General features: G+C 40.1%; 1 protein-coding gene across 2 annotated transcripts in view; it reads right to left on the bottom strand.

Annotated features, from left to right (window-relative positions):
- Dcbld1 (discoidin, CUB and LCCL domain containing 1) overlaps nucleotides 1–23745 on the bottom strand; it is a 67882-nt gene that overhangs the window by 25095 nt on the left and 19042 nt on the right. For both annotated transcript variants that reach the window (XM_048353971.1, XM_048353972.1), the window contains exons 3-5: nucleotides 7473–7607; nucleotides 5693–5744; nucleotides 1439–1511 (exon numbers count right to left, since the gene is read on the bottom strand). In XM_048353971.1, the coding sequence (XP_048209928.1) occupies nucleotides 1439–1511; nucleotides 5693–5744; nucleotides 7473–7607 (260 nt within the window). The remainder of the gene's footprint in view (nucleotides 1–1438; nucleotides 1512–5692; nucleotides 5745–7472; nucleotides 7608–23745) is intronic.

Below are 23745 nucleotides of genomic sequence, written 5' to 3'. Positions count from 1 at the left end.
GAAAGGCTACAAATCAAAGAAAGGTTGGACAAATGGGACTGCATCAAACTCCAGAGCTTCTGCACGGCAAAGGACATAGCTCTCAAGATAAACAGAAAGCCCACAGACTGGGAGAAGATCTTTACCGGACATTCAACAGACAAAGGCCTCATCTCTAAAATATATGCAGAACTAAAAAAATTACCTTCTTCCAAAACAAAACTGCAAAGAACCAATAGCCCCCTCATCAAGTGGGCTAAAGACTTGCAAAGAAACTTCTCTGATGAGGAAATGAGAATGGCCAATAGACATATGAAAAAATGCTCTACATCACTGGCCATAAAGGAAATGCAAATCAAAACAACATTGAGATTCCATCTCACCCCAGCAAGAATGTCATATATCAAGAAAACTAATAATAACAATTGTTGGAGGGGATGTGGCCAAAAGGGAACCCTACTTCATTGTTGGTGGGAATGTAAACTGGTTCAGCCACTTTGGCAAGCAGTATGGAGATTCCTCAGAAGGCTCAATATAGAACTCCCCTATGACCCAGCAGCCCCACTGTTGGGTATCTACCCAAAAGCCCACAAACAAAATCACAGTAATGCCACCAGCACAACAATGTTCATCGCAGCACAATTTGTCATAGCGAGAAGCTGGAACCAACCCAGATGCCCCTCCATGGATGAATGGATCAGGAAAATGTGGTACATTTACACAATGGAATTTTATGCCTCTATCAGAAAGAATGATATTGTTCCATTTGTAAGGAAATGGAAGGACTTGGAAAAAGTTATACTAAGTGAAGTGAGCCAGACCCAAAGAAACATGGACTCTATGGCCTCCCTTATTGGGAATAATTAGTACAGGTTTAGGCAAGCCATAGCAGAGCATCACAAGGCCCAATAGCTATACACTTAGAAACAAATAAGATGATGCTAAGTGAAATGAACTCCATGTTATGGAAACAAGTGATATATCACAGTTGTAACTACTTTCAACGTCCTATGTTTATGTGTAGTTTCTATTATTGATGATGTTTTGTATCACCTTCCTATGTTTGTACCTACACTATCTCTGTAATCTTATCTGAGTATATTGGAAACCGTGTTTACTGGTATTGGAAGTAGGAAATTCAAAGGGAATACCAAATTCGAGAGACACAGGGTAAAAAAAGAGAAATAACTACAAAAGCAATACTTGCAAAACTGTTTGGTGTAAGTGAACTGAACACCTGGGGGGGTAGGGAAAGGGGGGAGGGAGGGGGGCATGAGGGACAAGGCAACAAACAGTACAAGAAATGTATCCAATGCCCAACGTATGATATTGTAACCTCTTTGTACGTCAGTTTGATAATAAAAATTTGAGAAAAAAACAAAACAAAAAAAAATTTAAGCAACAACCACCACTTAATACCTTTATGTTCCTCTACAGCCTTCACTGTATAGTTACTTACATCTCTGTAGCCATCTACCATGTTCCCAGAAATGTCTCCTGCTACGTCTTTACAACCAGCTGGGCAGAATTTGCTGGAAAAAAAATATTTTATTTAATTCTACTGAAAAAAGAAGTTAAATACACATGAACACCAAAAGTATTTTCTTGATCTGGGTGTCAATGACTCATGCCTGTAACCCATGCTATTCAGAAGGCAGAGATCTAAGGATTAAAGTTTGAAGCCAGCCAGAGCAGGACAGTCCATGAGATTTTTATCTCCAATTAACCACCAAAAAGCTAGAAGTGGAGCTATGGCTCAAGTAGTACTGGAGTGTTAGCACTGAGCAAAAAAACACACAGGGATAGCACCCTGGCCTAAATTCAAGCCCCATGACCAACAACAAAAATTTTAAAAACCCAAGAAAGTATTTTCTCTCTTTCATAGACATGTGGGGTTATCCTGCCATAATAGCCAATCAGAAACATGATTTGTGAAAACATAGATTGATCTAAAATGTTAATCTGGAGGCAAATTAACACAGTGATTACTTGCTTTATATACAGATTCACCGTAAATCCTGTTAAATAATGAGCTACATCATGTACTTTGATTCTAAGATGTCTAAGATACATCTTTAAGGTAAAGGGAAAATTTGATCTACACAGTGTTTTAATTTTTACAAGACTAATTATTCAAAAATGATAATTTATATGTTTATAGATTAAAAGACTATTCCTAAAGTGGTTTGGTGATACACAGCTATAATCCCAACACTTAGGAGGCTCTGGCAGGTAGATCAAGTTCAAGGCCAGCATGGACTACATAGGGAGATATCTTGCTTCTCAGAAATCAACAAAAGAAAAGGAATAAAGAATATCCTTGGATTCTCCCTGGGAGTAGGAGAAGCTTTCACTTCTTGTGTTACATACACTACAACATCTCCATTCTCTATACTATCACTAAATATAATGGAAATCACATATAGAAATTCAAATATCTTAGTAGTCATATTTTTTAAAGTAAAAAAGAAATAGGCAAAATTAATAATATAATCCAATATAACCAAATTTGACAGGTAACAAAATACAAAAATTATCAATGACCTTCCCTCTCTTCTTCTCTCTTCCCCTCCCCTTCCCCATTATTTCCTTCCCTTCCCTTCCTCATCTCTTCCTTGCAGTCTCCAGTATCTGGGGTGTATTTTATATGTATAAGTACTTTTCAGTTTGGACTTGCCACAGTTCAAATACTTAAAAGCTAAAAGTCACCAGTGGTTATTTTCCTGGACAATGCTATAAATTACCTTTGCAATGAATAAAAAAGTGTATGTTGAGGGCTGGGGATATGGCCTAGTGGCAAGAGTGCTTGCCTCGTATACATGAGGCCCTGGGTTCGATTCCCCAGCACCACATATACAGAAAATGGCCAGAAGTGGCGCTGTGGCTCAAGTGGCAGAGTGCTAGCCTTGAGCAAGAAGAAGCCAGGGACAGTGCTCAGGCCCTGAGACCAAGCCCCAGGACTGGCCAAAAAAAAAAAAGTGTATGTTGAAATAAGGGTTCATCTTTCAAGAAATTTTCTAGAAATGCATTCAGAATGTGGTATGGTTGAAGGATTTGAGTGTGGGGGGCAGGTGAGCAGGCTCTGGCATTACCCAGTTAGCTGTATGTCTCTGCGTATTGCATACGCTTGCTCTGCCATTCCAGTTCTTCATCTCTGGTTCCCTTAAGCATCAATACATTAATAAGATATGGGGCAGCTACTTACATCTATAAAAAACACATGGGTGCTCTAAGATGGATAGCTTTGAAGAAGCATGTCATGTGCCTTTGTTTCTGTATATACTACTTTATGATGTTTACTCCCTTTTGTTTAAAAACAATGTCCCAACCCAAATAGCTTCCACAATGAGTAGTTATTTTAAGCGGTACTCTGGGGCTCACACCTGTAATCTGAGATACTTAGGAGGTTGAGATCTGATAATATGTGATTCAAAGCCAGCCTGGGCAGAAAAGTCTCCATGAGACTCTTATCTACAATTAACCACCCAAAACTAGAAGTGGGACTGTGGCTCAAAGTGGTAGAGGGCTAACCTTGAGTAAAAAGAGCTTAGTGCCCAGGCCCTGAGTTCAAGCCCCACAACCAACAACAACAAAAAGTAGTTATTTTACATTTTGTTTCATTTTAGTTTCCTCTTGCTGACTTAGCAAATTACATGATAAAAAAAATGAATTACCCAAAATAGACATTTCATAATTATTTCCCAGTGATCTTTGGAGTTCCAGGATTACAGGAATAACCAAGGATTTAACAAATAAACACAATGGGGTAGTCTACTGCAGGCTTGTAATTCCTCAGAGATAATTCTCTTCAAGCCAGAATTCAGAATGTGTTGAATTTTAGCAAAAGAAAATGGCCAATACAGATACAGTAAGACCTTCCCATGGAGTTTGCACACATTAATCAATAACAGTAATAGTTCTTTGTCAGAGGCATGAATAATTGCATTCAAGAAAACATGCAGAGATGAGCCACATGTTAATTTAGTGCAATTCTACTGCTAATTGAATGTAAGGTCACATTACTCAAGTATTTCTACTAAATGATTTACAAAGGCTTTCAGAGCATATTCCAGAATTATGGACAATGTATTGTGGACTATACTAGTAGCCACACAATAAAGAAAAAAAAGACAGATCTACAGCCTAGTTGACCTGGTATCATAAAGACACCAAGGAGGTACAAGTATATCCTCTATCTTCAGGAAAACAACAACAACATCAAAAGAACATTCATACCCAAAGGCCCTGAGACTGTACAGGTCTGCCTGGTGAAACTTTAGAGAATGCTAGCATAGATGCATGTACTAGGATGAACAGTAATTTTACACGGCAACATTTCACTATTACTTTCAATTTCCATTTTCTCAACTAGACTTACCATTGGCTTATAGTGGAGTTAATTCTGAACCCCAGAGAATCACATTGAGAAAATGCAAATGTCTGAGGCAGTTAGGCCCACAGGCTCTATAGCCTGATGCACATATATTAGGTATGCAGCTCTCGGTAAGTGATTTCATTGTTTTGTGCCTTTGTTTTCAGGTTATAACAGAGCTCCCCTGGTAGGCATGTTGGAACATTCATATGAGCTACTTATGTACAGAGCTGTACTGCCACTAAGAAAACACTGTAAAGAGTTTTTGGTAGTTTACAGTATCTCTAGGCCAGTGGTTCCCACCAGAAGACATTTAGCAATGTCTGGAGATGTTCTTGGCTATCACAACAGAGATCTAGAGAGTAAGATGGCAGGACTGCTCCTAAATGTCCAACAGTGCTTAGGAAAGTATTACATGATAAAGAATTACTCAATCCAAAATATCAGTCATGCCAATGTTTGACAATCTTGCTCTATTTTATTTTGAAGATGAGGAAATATGTGTCAAAGAGCTAAATATATTTTCAAATTAAAGTGAAGCTGAGATGACAATTGTCATTTCCTTATTCTCAGTAGATTTTTCTTTAGGGTGCAAGACAAAATAAATTCACATTACCACTACTCCCATGAAAGAATTAGGCAAGTCATTCCCAAAATACAGGCCAGGAAGACGATGAACTCAATTAGGGGCTATTGGTATAGAGTAAAATTCAGAGGTCAGCAACTTATGGCATGAGGATCAGATTCAATCTGCTATTTGTTTTTATCAATAAAGTTTTATTGTAACATAGCCACAGTTGTTTGTTTTTATATTATGTATATTTGCTTCTTCACTACAACAGGATGATTCAATGCAATGGAGACTTATGGTTTACAAACCCTAAAACATTTATTACCTGGTCCTTAACAAAAAAAGTGCTGACCTCTGTTGTACAAGACACCATTTCAAACATTCCTCATTAGTTACAACATGAATGTTTTAGTTATGTTTTGGGGGGTGTTTTGCTTAGTCCTTGGGCTTGAACTCAGAGCCTTATGTACTATCTCTTAATTTTTTCAGCGCAAGACTACCACTTGAGCTACAGCTTCACTTCTGGCTTTTTAGTGGATAATTAGAGCTTAGAGTCTTATGGACTTTCCTGACCAGGCTGGCTTTGAACAGTGATCCTCAGTTCTCAGCCTCCTGAATAGCTAAGACTATAGGATTGTAGGATCATTTATGTTGCAGCTGACAACACAAACGTTTGTAACATAACAATTTAAGAACTAATCAGAGACTTTATCTAATTTCATGTTAAAGAAAACAAAATGTTTAACAGTATGACTGATACCTATATTTACCTGAATTTATTCTTCAAATAATGGCTACCTCGTTCCAAACAGGTTATTAAATCTGTCACAAATAAAGATAGTTGCAATTAGCAAACTGAGTTGAGAGTAGAGTACCCATGCTCTAAAAATTCCCTTTTAAGAGTGCCTGCCTCGTATACATGAGGCCCTGGGTTCGATTCCCCAGCACCACATATACAGAAAATGGCCAGAAGTGGCGCTGCGGCTCAAGTGGCAGAGTGCTAGCCTTGAGCAAAAAGAAGCCAGGGACAGTATTCAGGCCCTGAGTCCAAGCCCCAGGACTGGCCAAAAAACAAAAACAAACAAATAAAAATTCCCTTTTAAATAAAAAGACAATTTTTAACCATTTGCTTATTTTCTATTTTCTGAATTGTCCTATTTGAAATAAAACCTAAGAACACTGTCTCTAGTATTTAATCGGCTACTTTTCCCAACTTTTCTATCACCAAGGATATTTTTTCAATGTTATCATCTAGTCAATAATAAGAGATTCTAAAGTAAAAAAAAATATTCTATTTCCAACAAAAAATCAACATTAGCTAACTTCCAGCTACATACTACAGAGATTGTGGACATAAGCTTTGTGGTAGGTTCTCACAAGCCCAACACAATGCAGAAAGTTCCCAGAAATGTTTTCATTTAACAACTAAGCCAGTGGCATCCAATGGCTCTGAACAAATGTTTATACAACACCAACAACATATCAGCCCTGATCAAACAGAACCAAAAGATGGTTTTTATCTGGAGTGATTTATAGAACTGACCTAATAACATTCAGCAATGGGGAAGCTAAGCTGCTGTGAAGATTGATGTATAATAGCTAGAAGCAGGTAGCTCACACCTGTAATCCTGGCCACTCAGGAGGCTGAGACCTGAGAATGGGGTTTGAACCAACCAGCCTACACAGTAAAGCCCATGAGACTCTGATCTCCAATTAATCACAGAAAAAGCCGTAAGTGGCACTGTGGCTCAACTGGAAGAATACTAGCCTTGAGCAAAAAGGAGCTCAGAGACCATGTCTAGGCCCAGAGTTCAAATCATAGGACCAACAAAAAACAAAAAACAAAAAAAACCACCAATGCACTTAGATAAGCTCCAATCTTGATGTAATTGATGTAATAGTTCTTCAGGAACTCTTTCAATAAACCTTGAAACAATATATGGTAAACATGGGCCATTTGGCCAATCAGATATGATTGACTATGAAGGAAATGAATGACCCAGCCATTTCCCCGATTATTTCTTCCCCTTGGAACTGGCAGCATTCATTTGGACATCTCTGTGACCCTAGGCAGATAGGGAATGGGCTGAATCTTGATGAGTCTGGAGTACAGGAGGCCAGGACACAAGGCTGCACTGTCCTTGGCTGTCACTCTTCACATTCCTTTTCAGCTCTATGGTTCGGGAGTCACATAGCGGTGACTTCCTCATCGTGCTGGTACTGGGTATGGCTCCCATGCTAGGTCTCTGGTATATGTCTAGGATAGAGATGGAGCAGTTACTGGTGAAAAGATTTGTTCCTTGAGCAAGGAAAGAGGCTAGAGGAAGGCTTCAGAGACAGCCAGGCCTTGGGAAATTCAGGAAGAAAACTTGATGAGCTATACACGACCATCTGATATAGGTCAGCTGATCCATCTACCATGTGCCACAAAATGATTCCATCCAGGCTTAATGATTATACACAAACTGTTCTTCCTTTCAAATCTTAATTTTGTATGTAAGACATTCTTAGGCATATAGGCTGTGATGAATTGGGTCAATTCTTCTATACCTGGATAGTCGCTGCTGGCATAGGTGAATAAAAAACCCCGACCAGAAATGTGGGATCCACTCTCAAAGCGAACAGTTACTTCATTTGTGTTCAGCCTGAGTTCCTTGGGAACAGTCATACTTCCACAGTATGGACCTAGAAACAAAGCACATTTGTGGCACACTTCAAAATTTATACCAACACAAAGAATTGTTAGACAGCAGTGTTTTTCCTGAGAGATCATGTTTGCCATATAGCACATACATAAAGCTCTAATCCTTATCCATATGGGATTTTGTTTCATGTTGTCCCTAATAATTTATGACTGCTCTGTGATTTGGCTGCCAAATTAAGATGGAGGAGGAAGAGTGCCTTAGTCTAGAAAAACAATGGGTTGGAGCTCCTTGATTATGAACAACAGAAGATTTAGGCTTTGATGTTGGGAAAAGAAGACTAACTAGTAAAGGTCAAACAGATTAGGTAGTAAAGAAAAGTTTATCACACAAAAAGATATAGTAAAGTCCTTTTAAATTTGCTCCAACTATACAATTCATGGGTGGAAATGTAAGGGAGGGGCTGGTAGAGGAAAAGCCTCACCACCGGCCCCCCAAAGACCGGAAGCCCCTTTTTTCGAATCTCACTTCTCCTCCCCACCCCCACCTCCCCCCCGCTGAGAGGACAAGCCCATCAGGACGGGAATGCGCATGCTGCCCACCCAGGGAAGGTCACAGGAGACCCCCTCAGCAAACACCGCAATACCAGCCACACAATACACAATACCAGGAGCCACCACAAGGACAGGACCTGCTCAAGGCGGCAGGAGCCCATGGGACACAGCAGGAAAGCAACACGGGTAGCACTGGCAAAGCCCCAGCACACCGCATCCGAGAGAGCACTCTAAAGTACCCACTGACAGCCACGGAGAGAGCATGTCAGCTCATGGGTGAAGATGTAAGGAGGGATTGGGAGGGAGTAAGGGAACAGAAAACACTGTACAAAAGGATATGTATTCACTACCTTACACATATAATTGCAATCCTTCTGTATATCACCTTTATAATAGAATGAAGCGAATTAATTGAATTTTAAAAACTGAGACAGGTACTGGTGGCTCATGCCTGTAATCCTAGCTACTCAGCTGAGATCTGAGGATTGTGGTTGAAAGCCAGCTTGGGCAGGAAACTCCCTGAGACTCTGATCTCCCAGAAACTACTAAAAAAAGCTAGAAGTGGTGCTGTGGCTCAAGTTGGTAGCATGCTGGCCTTGAGCAAAAGAAGTTTAGAGATAGCACCTAGATCCAGAGTTCAAGCCTGAGGACCAGGAAAAAAAAAATTAAAAATACGTACATATATAAATGAATTTGCTCAAATAAATGTGAATTACAAGGAAGTCAAGAATGAAAAGACAGGGCTGGGAATATGGCCTAGTGGCAAAAGTGCTTGCCTCATATACATTAAGTTCTGGGTTCCATTCCCCAGCACCACATATACAGAAAACGGCCAGAAGTGGCGCTGTGGCTCAAGTGGCAGAGTGCTAGCCTTGAGCAAAAAGAAGCCAGGGACAGTGCTCAGGCCCTGAGTCCAAGGCCCAGGACTGGCAAAAAAAAAAAAAAAAGAATGAAAAGACTATCTTAGGTACAGTAAAAATCTCAAATACAGCATTCTTATTTCTCCTTTGCTTACATTAACTGCCACTGAACTAAAATAATGTATTCTGAACCTGTAAAATGAAGTTTATCCAAAAGCAGAATAATTTCTAAAGGCTTTTGCAGTTGCATAGTGTAATTAGCAGTTAAGAGTATAAAATACCATGGCTTCACAGCGCCACTTCTGGCCGTTTTCTGTATATGTGGTGCTGGGGAATCGAACCCAGGGCCTCATGTATACAAGGCAAGCTCTCTCGCCACTAGGCCATATCCCCAGCCCTATGCAGCAGATTTTTATGTAGAGACATTAATCCTCCTCCTCCTCCTCCTCCTCCTCCTCCTCCTCCTCCTCCTCCTCCTCCTCCTCCTCCTCCTTCTTTTCTCCTCCTCCTCCTCCTCTTCTTTCCCCTTCCTCCTCCTCCTCCTCCTCCTCCTCCTCTTCTTCCCCCCTCCTCCTCCTCCTCCTTCTTCTTTCCTCCTCCTCCTCCTCCTCCTCCTCCTCCTCCTCCTCCTCCTCCTCCTTCTTTCCTCCTCCTCCTCCTCCTCCTCCTCCTCCTCCTCCTCCTCCTCCTCCTCCTTCTTTTTCCCCTTCCTCCTCCTCCTCCTCCTCCTCCTCCTCCTCCTCCTCTTCTTCCCCCCTCCTCCTCCTCCTTCTTCTTTCCTCCTCCTCCTCCTCCTCCTCCTCCTCCTCCTCCTCCTCCTCCTTCTTTTCTCCTCCTCCTCTTCTTTCCCCTTCCTCCTCCTCCTCCTCCTCCTCCTCCTCCTCTTCTTCCCCCCTCCTCCTCCTTCTTTCCTCCTCCTCCTCCTCCTCCTCCTCCTCCTCCTCCTCCTCCCCCCCCTCCTCCTCCTCCTCCTCCTCCTCCTCCTCCTCCTCCTCCTCCTCCTCCTCCTCCTCCTCCTCCTCCTCCTCCATCTTTTTCAAAGGGTTTTCTCACACAATGGGCCACTCACACTAGAGGACAGTTTTAAATCTGGTTTACATAATAATAATAATAAAAGACATATTCTTGAACACTTGCGAGGAGGGGCAGATAGGACTAAGAGATTGCTTGACATCCCTGTGTGTTCCTGTTACTGAGTCACTCTCTAAAACTGGGGAGAAGAGCTGGGTGGTTTAAAAACTTAAACATGGTTTGTTTTTATGCTGGTCTTTTTCTACTCTCTCATTTCTCTGGCATAATAGACACAGCAGGATTTATGCCCTTGAAGTTTGAGATATGCCCTGTGAATCCTATGTCCCACATGGTCCTCTGAAACTTTGTATGAGTCATTATTAAGCGTAAATAAAGATTTTCTACTAAAAAAAAAATAAAAATAAAAATAAATAAAATACCATGGCTTCTAGAGGAAGTTGTTTGAAAAGTGATAGAAATATCAATAAACTTTTTTTTTTGCCAGTCCTGGGGCTTGAACTCAGGACCTGGGTGCTACCCCTGAGCTTCTTTTGCTCAAGGCTAGCACTCTACCACTTGAGCCAGAGCACTACTTCCAGCTTTTTCTGTTTATGTGGTACTGAGGAAGAGAACCCAGGGCTTCATGCATGCTAGGCAAGCAGTCTACCACTAAGCCACATTCCCAACCCCTCAATATACTTTTAAAGGGTAAATTTTGATTTGGAGCTTTAAAAAAATGGTTGAGGTAGAGATAGGGAGTATCATGGTTCAAGGACAGCCTAGATCAGAAAAAAAAATTAGCAAGACCCTCATCTCAATCATTAAGTTGGCATGAGAGTGTACACATGTTATCCCAGCTAGGCAGGACATATAAGCAGGTGGGATGTTGGCTGAAGCTGGCCCTGGAAAGAAATATAAGACCCTATCTGAAAGATAACAGAAGTCAAATGGGCTTACATAGTGAAGCATGTGCTTAGCAAGTGTGTGAAGCCCTGAGTTCAAACCCTGGTACCTAGGGGGGGAAAAAAAAACAATAACACTTCCTTAGACTAATCAAGTAAAAGTCTAGCTTGCACACTTGTCATCTTAGGTGTATGTAAGATAATCTGATCATAAGATATTTTAAAGAGCAGTATTTTTCATCAACTTCTCTACAAACAAAGTGGAGATGGTCAAAAGCAAAAACAACAGGAATTGGTGAAAAGAGAGAGAAGGAGGAGGAAAAGAAAATGCTCCAGATCAGTATGAATAAAACCTAGCTACACCATCAAGAACCCACTACAAGAATCAAATTGTACATTCCTCAGGAGAAGATCAACTAAGCACTACTCTCCTGGTAGGAAAAACTGATCTTTGTCAGGGTTTCAGATTGTGAAGATGTGGCGGCAAGAAGAGCCAAGTGCTTACTCTCAAATCTCTGTTGCCTCCTATTATACATTAAACGTTATACATAATTACTTGAATGAGCTAATACTACTTGCAAATCACTTAGAATAGTACATGTACCACAAATTGAGAGCCATAAGTATTCATTAAATAGAAATACTGGTGGCTAACACCTGTAATCCTAGCTACTCAAGAGGCTGAGATATGAGGACTGAGGTATGAAACCAACCCAGGCAGGAAACTCTGTGAGACTCCTAACTCTACTTAACCACCAGAAAACTGGACAGGGAGCTATGGTTTAAAGTGGTAGAACGCTAACTTTGGGCAAAAAATAGCTCAGGGATAGCGCTCAAGCCCCATGACTGCCAAAAATAAAAACAAAAACTGCAATGTCTATATAGTTCTTTGGGGCAAGAAAGTTTTATATCCATACATTTGTCTCCAGCAGATTGTATGGTACCTTGCAGCCAGCTTTCCAAATATTGCTTTTGGTTTTTTGGTTTTCTGTTTTGTTTTGTTTTTTTTTTTGGCCAGTCCTGGGGCTTGGACTCAGGGCCTGAGCACTGTCCCTGACTTCTTTTTGCTCAAGGCTAGCACTCTGCCACTTGAGCCACAGTGCCACTTCTGGCCGTTTTCTGTATATGTGGTGCTGGGGAATCGAACCCAGGGCCTCATGTATACGAGGCAAGCACTCTTACCACTAGGCCATATCCCCAGCTCCCAGCTTTCCAAATATTGCTTCAACTGAATTGAAATGTTTTCTGCTTGCAACAGTTTATAAAAGCCACACCCAAATAAAAAGATATACTAAATATTTTTAATTTTCTGGGAACAAGTGGATCACACTGGTAATTCTATTCAAGAGGCTGAGATCTGAGGATTGTGATTTGAAGGCAGCCCAGGTAGGAAAGTCCATGAGACTTTTTTTTTTTTTTTTTTTTGGCCAGTCCTGGGCCTTGGACTCAGGGCCTGAGCACTGTCCCTGGCTTCTTCCCCCTCAAGGCTAGCACTCTACCACCTGAGCCACATTGCCCCTTCTGGCCGTTTTCCATATATGTGGTGCTGGGGAATCGAACCGAGAGCTTCATGTGTAGGAGGCTCTTGCCACTAGGCCATATTCCCAGCCATGAGACTTTTATATCTAATTAAGCATCAAAAAAGCCACATGTAGAGTTGAGGCTCAAGTGATAGAATGCTAACCTTGGCGAAAAAGCTCAGGGAGTGTGCCCAAGCCCTGAGTTCAAACCCTATGGTGGTCAAAAATAAATAAATAAGTAAAATTTTGTCACTTTGAAAAACCAGAGAAGAAGCCAGATGTGGAGAAGATATAAATAACTGGCTTAATGGAATTTAGCAATGCCCATAAGTAGTGTGGGTAAACAATTGAGATTAAATAATTTTCTTCTTACCAAAGTAGTATCAGAAGCATTTTTGCAAGACTTAAAGTAAGCCAGATTGCTATGCTTGACTTTTCCAATTCATTGTTTACTTTTCCTATGTTTGACATGCCTCTCTCTGCTCTCTGCCTAGATAAGGAAGGTGAAGATACTTGCAATAGAAACTAAAGGATATAACTGAAATAACTCATCACTTGTTGGCTCTTAATACATTAGAATATGTTCTACTAACAATTACCCACTTCCCTAGTTGTTCATCTGCTCCTCTCCAAATCATATTTATACTAGTCTCTGTCTCATTTTTCTATTTAGTATTCTAATGGGCTCAGATGAAACTGAGGAAAGAAAGTTTGAATTGATAACCAGTGGGAATTTGCTTGTCTTAATTTTATGTAAGAGTTAAAAGAAAATGTGCCAGGCAACAATGGCTCACACCTGTAATTCTAGCTTACTTCAGGAGACTGAACTCTGAGGATCAGATACAATCATTAGCAAGAAGCTGTAAGTGGAGTTGTGTTTTCAGGTGTTAAAGCTCCAGACTTGGGATAGTGCCTTGGCCCAGAGTTCAAGATCCAGTACCAGCACACGCATGCGCGCGCGCACACACACACACACACACACACACACAGAGAAAAGTAAAAAAAAGTATACTTATTTTACACACAGATAAGACTGTATATTATCACATGAGGTTGTGCAATATATATGATTCCTTAGACAAACACGAAAATTCAGTAAGTCTTCATCTTCTTGAAGTTAAAATAGACATGTAAATACTTCTGGAAGAAGTTCAAAGGGGAAAAAAGGGTAAACAAATTCACCTTTAATAACCCTTGAATCCCCGACAATAATCTGTCTGACTGTCTTGCCAGGATGGTGCAAAAATGTAACCGAAGGAATGGCATCTAACCTCCCTCTCTACATATCATTCTTAAAAGTCACTCCAGCAGGAAGGACCCCTAGCCTGGGTTGGGGGTAGGAGTGGAATACTGGCTATGGTATTGTCCAGGAGAAAACACACAAGTTATCACCTGTCTCAAGACTTGACAAATACAGACTCCTTTTCATTGACTAAAAGTTAATAACTACATTCCCAGAGTTAAAAAGGAAACAGGGTAAAAAGAGAATAATGCAAGTGGAAGTAAATGGGAAAAATAATTAATGGGAAACCACTGAAAGACCCTGGAGTCTGGCCTAAGCAGTGTTTCAACCAGATTCCTTTAAGGGTGATACCTTTTCTTCACAAAATAATACAAAGTCATGTATTGCATACATTCTGGTCAACAATGGGTTGTAATCATTCCAGTAGTCTCATTAAATAAAACTAATAATGTCATAGCATGTGTTTGTGGTGGTGCTGGTAAGAATAAACTTCCTACATGCCAATGCCAGCAGTATAAAAGTACAGCACATACATTTACGTAAAGGACATAATATTTGATAATGTATGATTACGTCACTAGTTTACATATTTACTATACTATATTTTTACTGTTTTAGATCATTTCTTCTATTTATATATAAAACATGTTTCCTGTAAGATAGTATGCTGTCTTACCCTGGCAACAGTTTCAAAAATCCCATTATGATCAAGATGCCAAGCTGGACTTTACCCAACGACAAAACCATCTAAAGATCCATTTCTCAGAACACAGCCCTGATGAGTGACACATATCTGTCTATGCTTCACTGTTAGAACCTCATCTTGGTTTTTAAGAAGTCTAACAGTCTTTTGCAATAGCCTCAAAAAAACATAAAATACCTAGGAATAACCTTAACCAAAGAAGTGAAAGACCTCTATGATGAGAACTTTAAAAACATGAAAAACAAAATTAAGGCAGAACTAAGGAAATGGAAAAACCTCCCATGCTCCTGGATTGGGAGGATTAATATTGTCAAAATGGCAATATTGCCAAAGGCTATCTACAAATTCAATGCAATAACCATTAATATTCCAACACCATTTTTTAATGAAATAGAGGAAGCAATCCAGAAATTCTTATGGAACAATAAATATCCCCGAATAGCAAAAACAATCCTAAGCAGAATGAACAATGCTGGAGGAATTACAATACCCAACTTCAAGCTGTACTACAAAGCTATAGTAATAAAAACAGCTTGGTATTGGCACCAGAACAGGCCTGAAGACCAATGGAACAGAATTGAAGACCCAGAAATGAACACACAGAACTATGCCCACTTAATCTTTGATAAAGGAGCTAAAACAAATAGGAAGGAAGAAAGATAGCCTCTTTAACAAATGGTGCTGGGAAAACTGGTTCAACACATGCAACAAACTAAAACTAGATCCTTATATATCACCCTGCACCAAAATCAATTCCAAATGGATCAAAGACCTCGAAACTAAAACAGATACCCTGAAAACATTAAAAAAAGGAGTAGGAGAAACACTTGGGCTCCTTGGCACAGGATGGAACTTCCTTAACAAAGACCCAGAAATGCTACAAATCAAAGAAAGGTTGGACAAATGGGACTGCATCAAACTACAGAGCTTCTGCAGGGCAAAGGACATAGCTCACAAGATAAACAGAAAGCCCACACATTGGGAAAAGACCTTTACCAGCCATACAATGAACAAAGGCCTCATATCTAAAATATATGCAGAACTAAAAAAGTTGAGGGAGGAGGTAACAAACAGTATAAGAAATGTATCCAATGCCTAATGTATGAAACTGTAACCTCTCTGTACATCACTTTGACAATAAATAAGGGGAAGAAAAAGAAGTCTAATAGTATATGTAAACATTAACAAGGTACATTTCACTGGAAACCTAAGTAAGTGTGCTTGGTGACTTCTAATGCTGACCAGGATTATATTCACTGAACCAGGCAGTATTCCTGCTCTGGCAAATCTGTCTCAACTCAAAGTCAGAAGGAACTCCATCCCTTCTCTAGATGTAGAGCTCACGCTTTTCATAAATGTTTGCTGCATGTTTTGAGGCACTGGGACTGTCATCTAATTTCTCACGTTCTCTCACCTACATCTTTGAACGTCAGGTTCCATCTTACTTTGCAATCACAAATTCCCACTGGACTGAGGCAAGAAGTTCATTAGCTAAGCAGAAAGGAGATTTAGAAAGGAGAAATACTTTAACCTTTTATGGAATATAGCTGGCACCTCGGATCATGGGAAAACATTCGATGACACCAAAGGAACATGTTGTGACATTTGGCACCAGACATGAGACAACACTTAACACACAACGAACTGATTCCTTGGACAAAGGAATAAAGGGCCTCCAGGACCCACAGGAGCTGCCTTCTTTCAATATAGTAGGGCAGGTCCTCTCAACATATCCCATTTGGAGGCTGCTGTTCCATCAGCAGCTGAGCCAGGAAATCCTTTATTTTCCCATGCATGAATAAAAGAGTTGTCCTAGAAGGAGAAATAAACAGCCTTCTCCTAGTCAAGCCTAGAATCCTCTTGGTTCTCTGGCAAATTCTTTGTAACGATTTATGGCACTTCTCCATAGACTACCCAGGACTCTGGACATTCAAGTCTAGCTAAACAGTTCCCACTGCATTTCAGGTAGTAATGTGGTTTTGATTTTGGAAACTAAGTTATTCTTTCATCTGGGAAAGGGACATGTTTAAAAACTGTTATTATAAATAACACGAAAAAAGCAAAGCAAAGAAATCCACCTTCATAACTACACTGCCAGTGGCTTAAAAAAAAACAACAAAGCACTTACAACTAAAAACAGAAATACCAAATGAACCCTAACTCCTGAGAGGTTTGTAATATTTTAAAAGAACAACAACAAAAATGTCCCCAAACCCCTCATTAACTGTATGGATTTCTTCCAGAAGCATGCCTGCAATTTCTCATGACAGGGAAGAATGTGCCTGGTGTACCTCAGGGACGCTCCTTGGGAATGCCACACAGTGCCAGCCACACGGCACCCGTATCAGCTGCCAGAAATGTGGTGCCCAGGGTGTCAGCTTTATGCTTAGGGCTCAGATGAAACAATCCCTAAGAATAGGGAAGTTACAAATGCCATTACATGTGGGCCCATTTCCATTTGGTTTTTCTCTGCAGTCAAATGGCAATGTTTGTCTCTACTTGTTAATTGCCATAGAGTCATTGTACAAAATCGAAGAACTTTCAGGGCCATTTTCCTTGAAAAGGAAGAAAATTAGCATCAGAAAAGGATACTCCAGGACTGTGCCATTAAAACCATAGTCACGTAGCAATATAAGTGGTATTCCTAGAGGGTTTTGGTCCCTGGTTCCCAGACAAAAATCAGTGACAGATGATAAATGAACCAAGCTGATTCCTAGACAAAGGTGTGGCTTTCCTCCCAGCTGATGAATCCAGGCAAGAAGTACCTCTAGACCCAGCACCACAGCTACCCAAACCATTACTTCTCTCCTTAACAAAGGGTGGCAATTACTGAAACAGAATCACAGTGTTTCCCAGGGAAGTATTTAAGAAAAGGAAGAGGAGGCCAACAGTTTTTCTCTGGAAGACCTGTGGTTATGTTAATGAAATACTTAAAGTGGAATGTTCTGGTAGATACTAACTTAGAAGATTTTTGAATTATCTTTAAAAACTTTTAGGAATTTCTATTCCACAAGTCAGAGCATAAACTCTTTGTAAAACATAGCCTCTGGATCTTGTGGTTTTATCCCTTTAGGATTTAAAATCCATCAAGATGATGGAATTTATTGCAGTGTGTCATATATGTATCATTTTAAAAAAATATTCAGGGAACTGTTGTGATTATGAATCAAAATCCAATCTTTTTCCTACTTTTCCTATATCACTGTACTTTTAAGTCACAGACAATGATTGACAAAATCTGGGGGTGGGGTGGAGGTACAGGAAATGTAGGCGAACAATTCTTGAACTTCCTGATTTTCCTACAGTGCAAATCATTTAGCAGAACATGATTATTTCACTGACTGTAAGTCTCATACTAGTTTCCTTCTACCACTGGCTAGTCTGCCTCCTCATAGTATTTTCACAAGAAAGCATTTTTAAACTTTCAATTTATACCAATAGTGATTTCTCATATTTCATTTTATTGTCCTGGTATCCCTGGAAGGAAGCCCAGAGAAGTTTCCAATTTTTTTTCTAGCAAGCAACAGACAAACAAGAGCTATAATTTATGCACACACCATGAGATCAGATAATTTTCACTGCACTGAATCAGGATGGTGCAGTGCTTAAGTAAAAAAGCAGGATTTATAGAATCAAATGGCCACTTGAATCTTGCCAAGTGATTTTAAGCCAGTTACTTGACCTCCTTGAGCTTCAGTTTCCTTGGGTACAGGGGCTAGTAATAGGATCTATATCACACAGGACTACTGAGGGGCGAAAAGAATTTGTCATTCAGGTACTGAGCCAAGTGCATTGTATATAGTTGAGTTCTCAGTCATAAGAACCTTCTACTCAACTTCATAGCCTTTTCTCAAAATTGTATGGAATCAAATCTTTAAATGCAGGAAAGAGAGCTGTAGATAGAAATGCCTTCTATCTCCCTATATAGCATGAACAGTGTTATTTTCATTTCTCTTTTGTAAGAATCCAGGTTACTCTATTATGTTTGCTAAAAATGAAGTTAACATACAATCTGCTTGGCTAAATATTGACTGAGCATCCGCAACCATAAAACTAAATTATGCCTTTGTGGATAAAGGATGAATAAAAGGTACCTTTTGGATGATGGAATCCCAGGTGTGAGATACATGCCTATAATCCCAACACTCAGGAAACTGAGTTAGAAGGATCATGAGTTCAAGGCCAGCCTGGGCTATATAAAGCAAAACACTTTCTCAATATCCACTCCCCCCCAAATCTGGACCTGGAATTGGTATTGTGCTGAAGGTCTAAAAGAAAGTGAAAATGAATGTAGAGGAGGGAGTTTGGAGCTACCAGACACACACACGAAAAAAGTTACCCTGGACTGGGAACTGGAGGGAGGGAAAGAGAGAGAGAGAGAGAGAGAGAGAGAGAGAGAGAGAGAGAGAGAGAGAGAGAGAGACAGAGACAGAGACAGAGACAGAGACAGAGACAGAGACAGAGACAGAGACAGGGAGGGGGAAAGTGGGGGAGAGAGAGAGAGAGAGAATGAGAGAGAGAGAATGAGAGAGAGAGAGAGAGAGAGAGAGAGTAGAGGGAGACTAGGTAGAAGGAACAGGAAAAACTCAGAGGAGGAAGAAGCAGAGCTTCTTGTTTGTTAATAACATCAACAAATCCAAAGGCGTGCTGAGGTAAGGTGAGATGTGGTAGCTCATGACTGTAATCCTAGCTACTTGAGGAGCTGAGATCAGAAGATCTTGGTTCAAGGCTAGCCCAGGCAGGAAAGTCTCTGAGATTCTTATTTCCAATTAACCAGCAAAAAGCCAGAAGTGGGGATATGATTTAAGTGGGATAGTGATAGTTTTGAGGGAAAAAGCCTAAACAAAAGCCTGAGGCTCGAAGTTCTAGCCCTAATGCACACTCTGCACATGTGTGTATATGTGTGTGCATGCACAACCCTCCCCACCACAGACACACCCACACACAGGGAACAGATTTGACAACCTTAATCAACTTTCTCTTATGTGACCAAACATAGATGAAATGATTGATCATAATTGTCTTCTGAAAAGAACGCATGACCTTCTATTTGGGTCTGCTCAAAGTCTCCCATTACATTTATCTGATTGACAGCAAAGAACTGTTAGGGAAAGAAACTGCAGCCTGAAACAACTCAAAACCATTCCAACTTTGAGGACGAAAAAAATGTAATTTCCATTCTGAGAGTACCTACATGACCTCAAAATGTCTGATTCTGGGGATTACTGTAAGCAAATCTTTTAAGATTGTTTTTTATAATAGTACTATGTTGGACCAATATGCATCATTTGAACATAATCACAAAGGAACATCAAAAAACCCTAAATTGACATTGTACAAAATAACTGGGCAGCATTCTTTAAACTATGCAGAAGATGAAAACGGGTGGATGGAACTATCCTAGATTAAAGGAGGCAAGAAGGCATGAAAACTAAATGCTTCCTGGATGACCTACCTAAAAAGGGGGGTAAGCAAGCACTGTTTCTTTTGAAGGAAATTTCAATTACTTTGATGTCTTAAAGAAGAAACCAGAATTCCTGTAGTTTTAGTAAAAACAATGTCCGCTGAGGAAAGTATCTCTTAAGCAATTTTGCCATGATAATAGCACACATGATCTCAGTGTATAAGTAACTTACCCAAATTTCCTTACTAAATTTGGGTGGCATTGTTCAAAAAGAAATGTACTCTTTATCTGACTTATGTAACCATAAACCCTCTAAACATCACCTTTACAATAACAGTAAGTAAAAATTTAAAGTCAAATTGATGTTCAAAGGTATTTTTAATGACTTTTCTTTGTTTTTGTCTGGTATGGAAGCACAGGGTTTGAATTCAGCCTGCTTGCAAGCATTGCCTACTCAGCCGGCACTCTTCCACTCGAACCACACCAATAGCCCTTGCTGGTCATTTTGATGACATCCTGATAACTTTTTTTGCCCTCCAGATCTGTCTCCTGAGTAATTAGGATTGCAGGTGTGAGCTGCCAACACTGGGCTTTAATGACTACTTTTTGTCCTTAAAGAGATTGAATATATTTTCAGATTCTTAACTCAGCCACAGACATACAAGTATATTCTAATCATTAGTATTTGAATCTGAAAAACCAGCCATAATGGTAATATACAACAAACAGAAGGACAATAAACCCAGGGGTGCAGGTTCAAGTGGTAGAACAACTGCCTAGGAGGAAAAAAAAATCCTATTTTGCCTGCATGAGGGTAGGGTGTGTGTGTGTGTGTGTGTGTGTGTGTGTGTGTGTGTGTGTGTGTGTGTGTGTGTGTGTGTGTGTGTGTGTGCGCGCGTGTGTGCGTGCGTGCGTGCGTGTGCGCGCACGCGCATACTCACTAATCCTAACTGGCCTGGACTCTGTCTCTGAGCTTCTTTTGCTCAAGGCCAGAAGTTTGCCAGGCAGAAGTTTGCTCTACTTCTGGCTTTTCTGGAAGTTTATTGGAGATAAAACTCTCATATGCTTTCCTGCCCAGGCTGGCTTCAAACCAAGATCCTCAGATCTCAGCCTCCTGGGTAGCTAGGATTGCAGGTATAAACCACTGGTGCCCAGCTCATCAGGCCTTTTCATATCACTGAGATCAGGTGCATATTTTCATAATGCTATATTCATTTCATCATCAAGAATGTGAATTCTCAAAACTCCCAAATTATATACACCAAACTCTTAAAATTGGCATGGGGATAAACAGCTACCACTTAACTACACAATGACAGAAACTGGACCACTTGCATAGTCACAGTGATTAATGTAACCACATTTCAGGTGTGGCCACTTGGCAGAGCTTCCAAACACTAGCCAGAAAACATTCATCTTTTCTAAAACATGAATTTGACATTCAAAATGCTAAGAGTTGTGAGTCTTAAAGTCTCTCACCCAGTGAGTTTTAACAATTAGTTGGTAATGGTTAGTGGTGGGGTTCAGACAGATGAGTTTTCATTAACTGAACCTCTGCCATTATATAGATCCTGTGATCAAATGGCTACAGATCACATGCCTCTCCTTCCCCTCTCTCCCCTGTCCCAAGAGCAGGGCAGCAGCCAGCACACAGAACTGTCCACTCCCTGAACTGAAATCACAGGAAGACAAAGTACTTCTGCTTTCTCCACTTGGGGAAGTTCAAACTGACTGGGAAACTACTTTAACTCACTTAAAGTACAGGTTTGGTTATTGCTTCCAATCAAAGAAAGCCCTTAAAAGTCATCACAAACAAGAGACTTTTGAGTATCCATAACTCTTTTACCTCAATAACATCCCCAATTAAAGACACTACTTACTGCTTGTGTTCTACACAAAATTGCTACGTAACATAATAAAGAACTGGCCAATGGAAAAAGGTAGTAATTCAATGGCTTTCTCTGGATATTGGAACTGGAAGAGAAGAGTAAGTGAAATCGGAGTCTTGGGAAACACAAAGCACCTGACCTTGAACTAACTAGCTGTGTGATCCAGCTAGTCATGTTAGCTGATCTCACTGTGTCCCCATTTATCTACAAAAAGAAATGAATACGATTTCCTCCAATGTTGATGTGAGGATTTTAGAAAACATGTAGAGGTCAAGCATGTGCTAGGTATACAAAAGACAAAGAATTTGTTCATTTCTATGAACATAGATTCTATTAGAACATAAGCATAGCTTTATGTAGATAAATTTTGAAGAGAAATAAAAATGTAATTGACTTTATTGCTAAAAATGAGTTGCAATTCATTACCCATTCCCTAGTGAGAAGTCTACATCTTAACTATGGTACGGTAGGACATGCCTGAAATTTTAGCACTTGGGAGGCTGAGGAACAAGGATCCCAAGTTTGAGGCCAGTAGACTAAAAAAAGCAACAACCCATCCCAACCAAAATAACAACAAAAACCCAACCCCCAAAAAACAGGAGTCAAATTTTGAAAACTCAATAACCTTATCTGGAGGTCAAGCTCTGAAGCAGATAAAACCACCCTGAAACCCAGTTGGAGACATGTCCTTAATTCCATTCATTTCTTCCTTTTTGTATAAGTGGGAATTGATAGGAAACACTGGGTATGGAGTGCTCCTTGTTCTAGCTGCTCTGATCCCTCCACTATTCAGTGAGTAGGTGGAATTAACTGCTCATCTTCATATCCAGACAGAGTGGAAAAGTCATTTTTGGTGGTATAGCACTGACCTCGCATGTGATACTAGCATTCTAATACTTGGTCCCTTCCTTGTAACCTTCCTTGTAAGCTTAGGAGAGATTTCCTGACAGGTGTCTTTCTAACGTGTCTAGCACACAGAGGTAACTTAACAGCAAATTCATCCAGGGGCCTTAAGCATCCCTTAAGTGTCATTTTTTCCATTCAAACCAAATCCAGTTAAAAAGTTACAACCAATCATATGAAAAACACCACCTTGGCTCTGTCAGAGAAATTCCATAATCACTAAAATATATACAACAGGAAATATTTCTACAAAGCCCCTCACTTTGTACTAGTAATAGACATCAATAAAAATTTTTAAATTAAAAAATAGACATAATAGGAAAAGTGTGGCTAAGTATTAGAGTGCCAGCCTTGAGAAAAAAAAAAAAAGAAGCAAATAAAGAGAGATTTAAAAAAAAGTCTTAAACCCTGAGTCATGTCTAGTGGCTCATGCCTATGTATACTAGCACTCAACAGGCTGAGATAGGAGACTAGACAATGTGAGGCCGTCCTGAACTGCATTACCCTATCTCAAAAACAACACAACAACAAAAAAGCAAGCAAACAAACAATCAAAAAAATCTTAGATCTTTATCCCCATTGGGATGAGGTAAACTGAGTCATCTAATTGTCTATGGGCTGTTCTTGGCTTCTAGACTGTGGAGGCAGCAAGCAGGACAGACATCTGACTGTATTTGAGAAACTGCCTGTACTGCTTGTGGTCAGGTGGTGGGAAGTTACATAAAGCTTGTGTCATTTTTTTTTTTTTTGGAGCTGATGTATAGAGAAATTTGGAAAAATCTCTAAACTCAAAAGAAGTTGTATCTAAAATTTCATCTTGGTTTTCTAGTTATGTGACTCCAAGCTATTTCTTGGAGCTTAGGACCAAAGAGTCACTGCTATGGTGATTCCTGGCTCCCAGATACAAACAACATACTTCAAACACGAAAGGTAAATTTCCAACGGTTTTTGTGTTTGCTGTCCCTTTACCAGAAAACTCAGACCCCCGTCATAACCTACAGAGTTCATTCCCTCACTTCTCTCTGGTCTCTGCTCAAATGTACCATTTTTGGAGAGGCCTATCACACCATATTGGAGGGAGCATATACAAGCTCCATGTTACCTGAGGATGCCTCATTTCCCTTATTTTTCTTTCTCCCAGTCTGCCATCTGCTTATTTCCTTCCTTCCTCTGCCCCCAGGTGTAAGCCCCA

This window comes from Perognathus longimembris, chromosome 9 (genome assembly GCF_023159225.1).
Source record: "Perognathus longimembris pacificus isolate PPM17 chromosome 9, ASM2315922v1, whole genome shotgun sequence".
In the NCBI taxonomy this organism is placed as follows: domain Eukaryota; kingdom Metazoa; phylum Chordata; class Mammalia; order Rodentia; family Heteromyidae; genus Perognathus; species Perognathus longimembris.
This window is presented reverse-complemented; position numbering and strand designations above follow the sequence as displayed.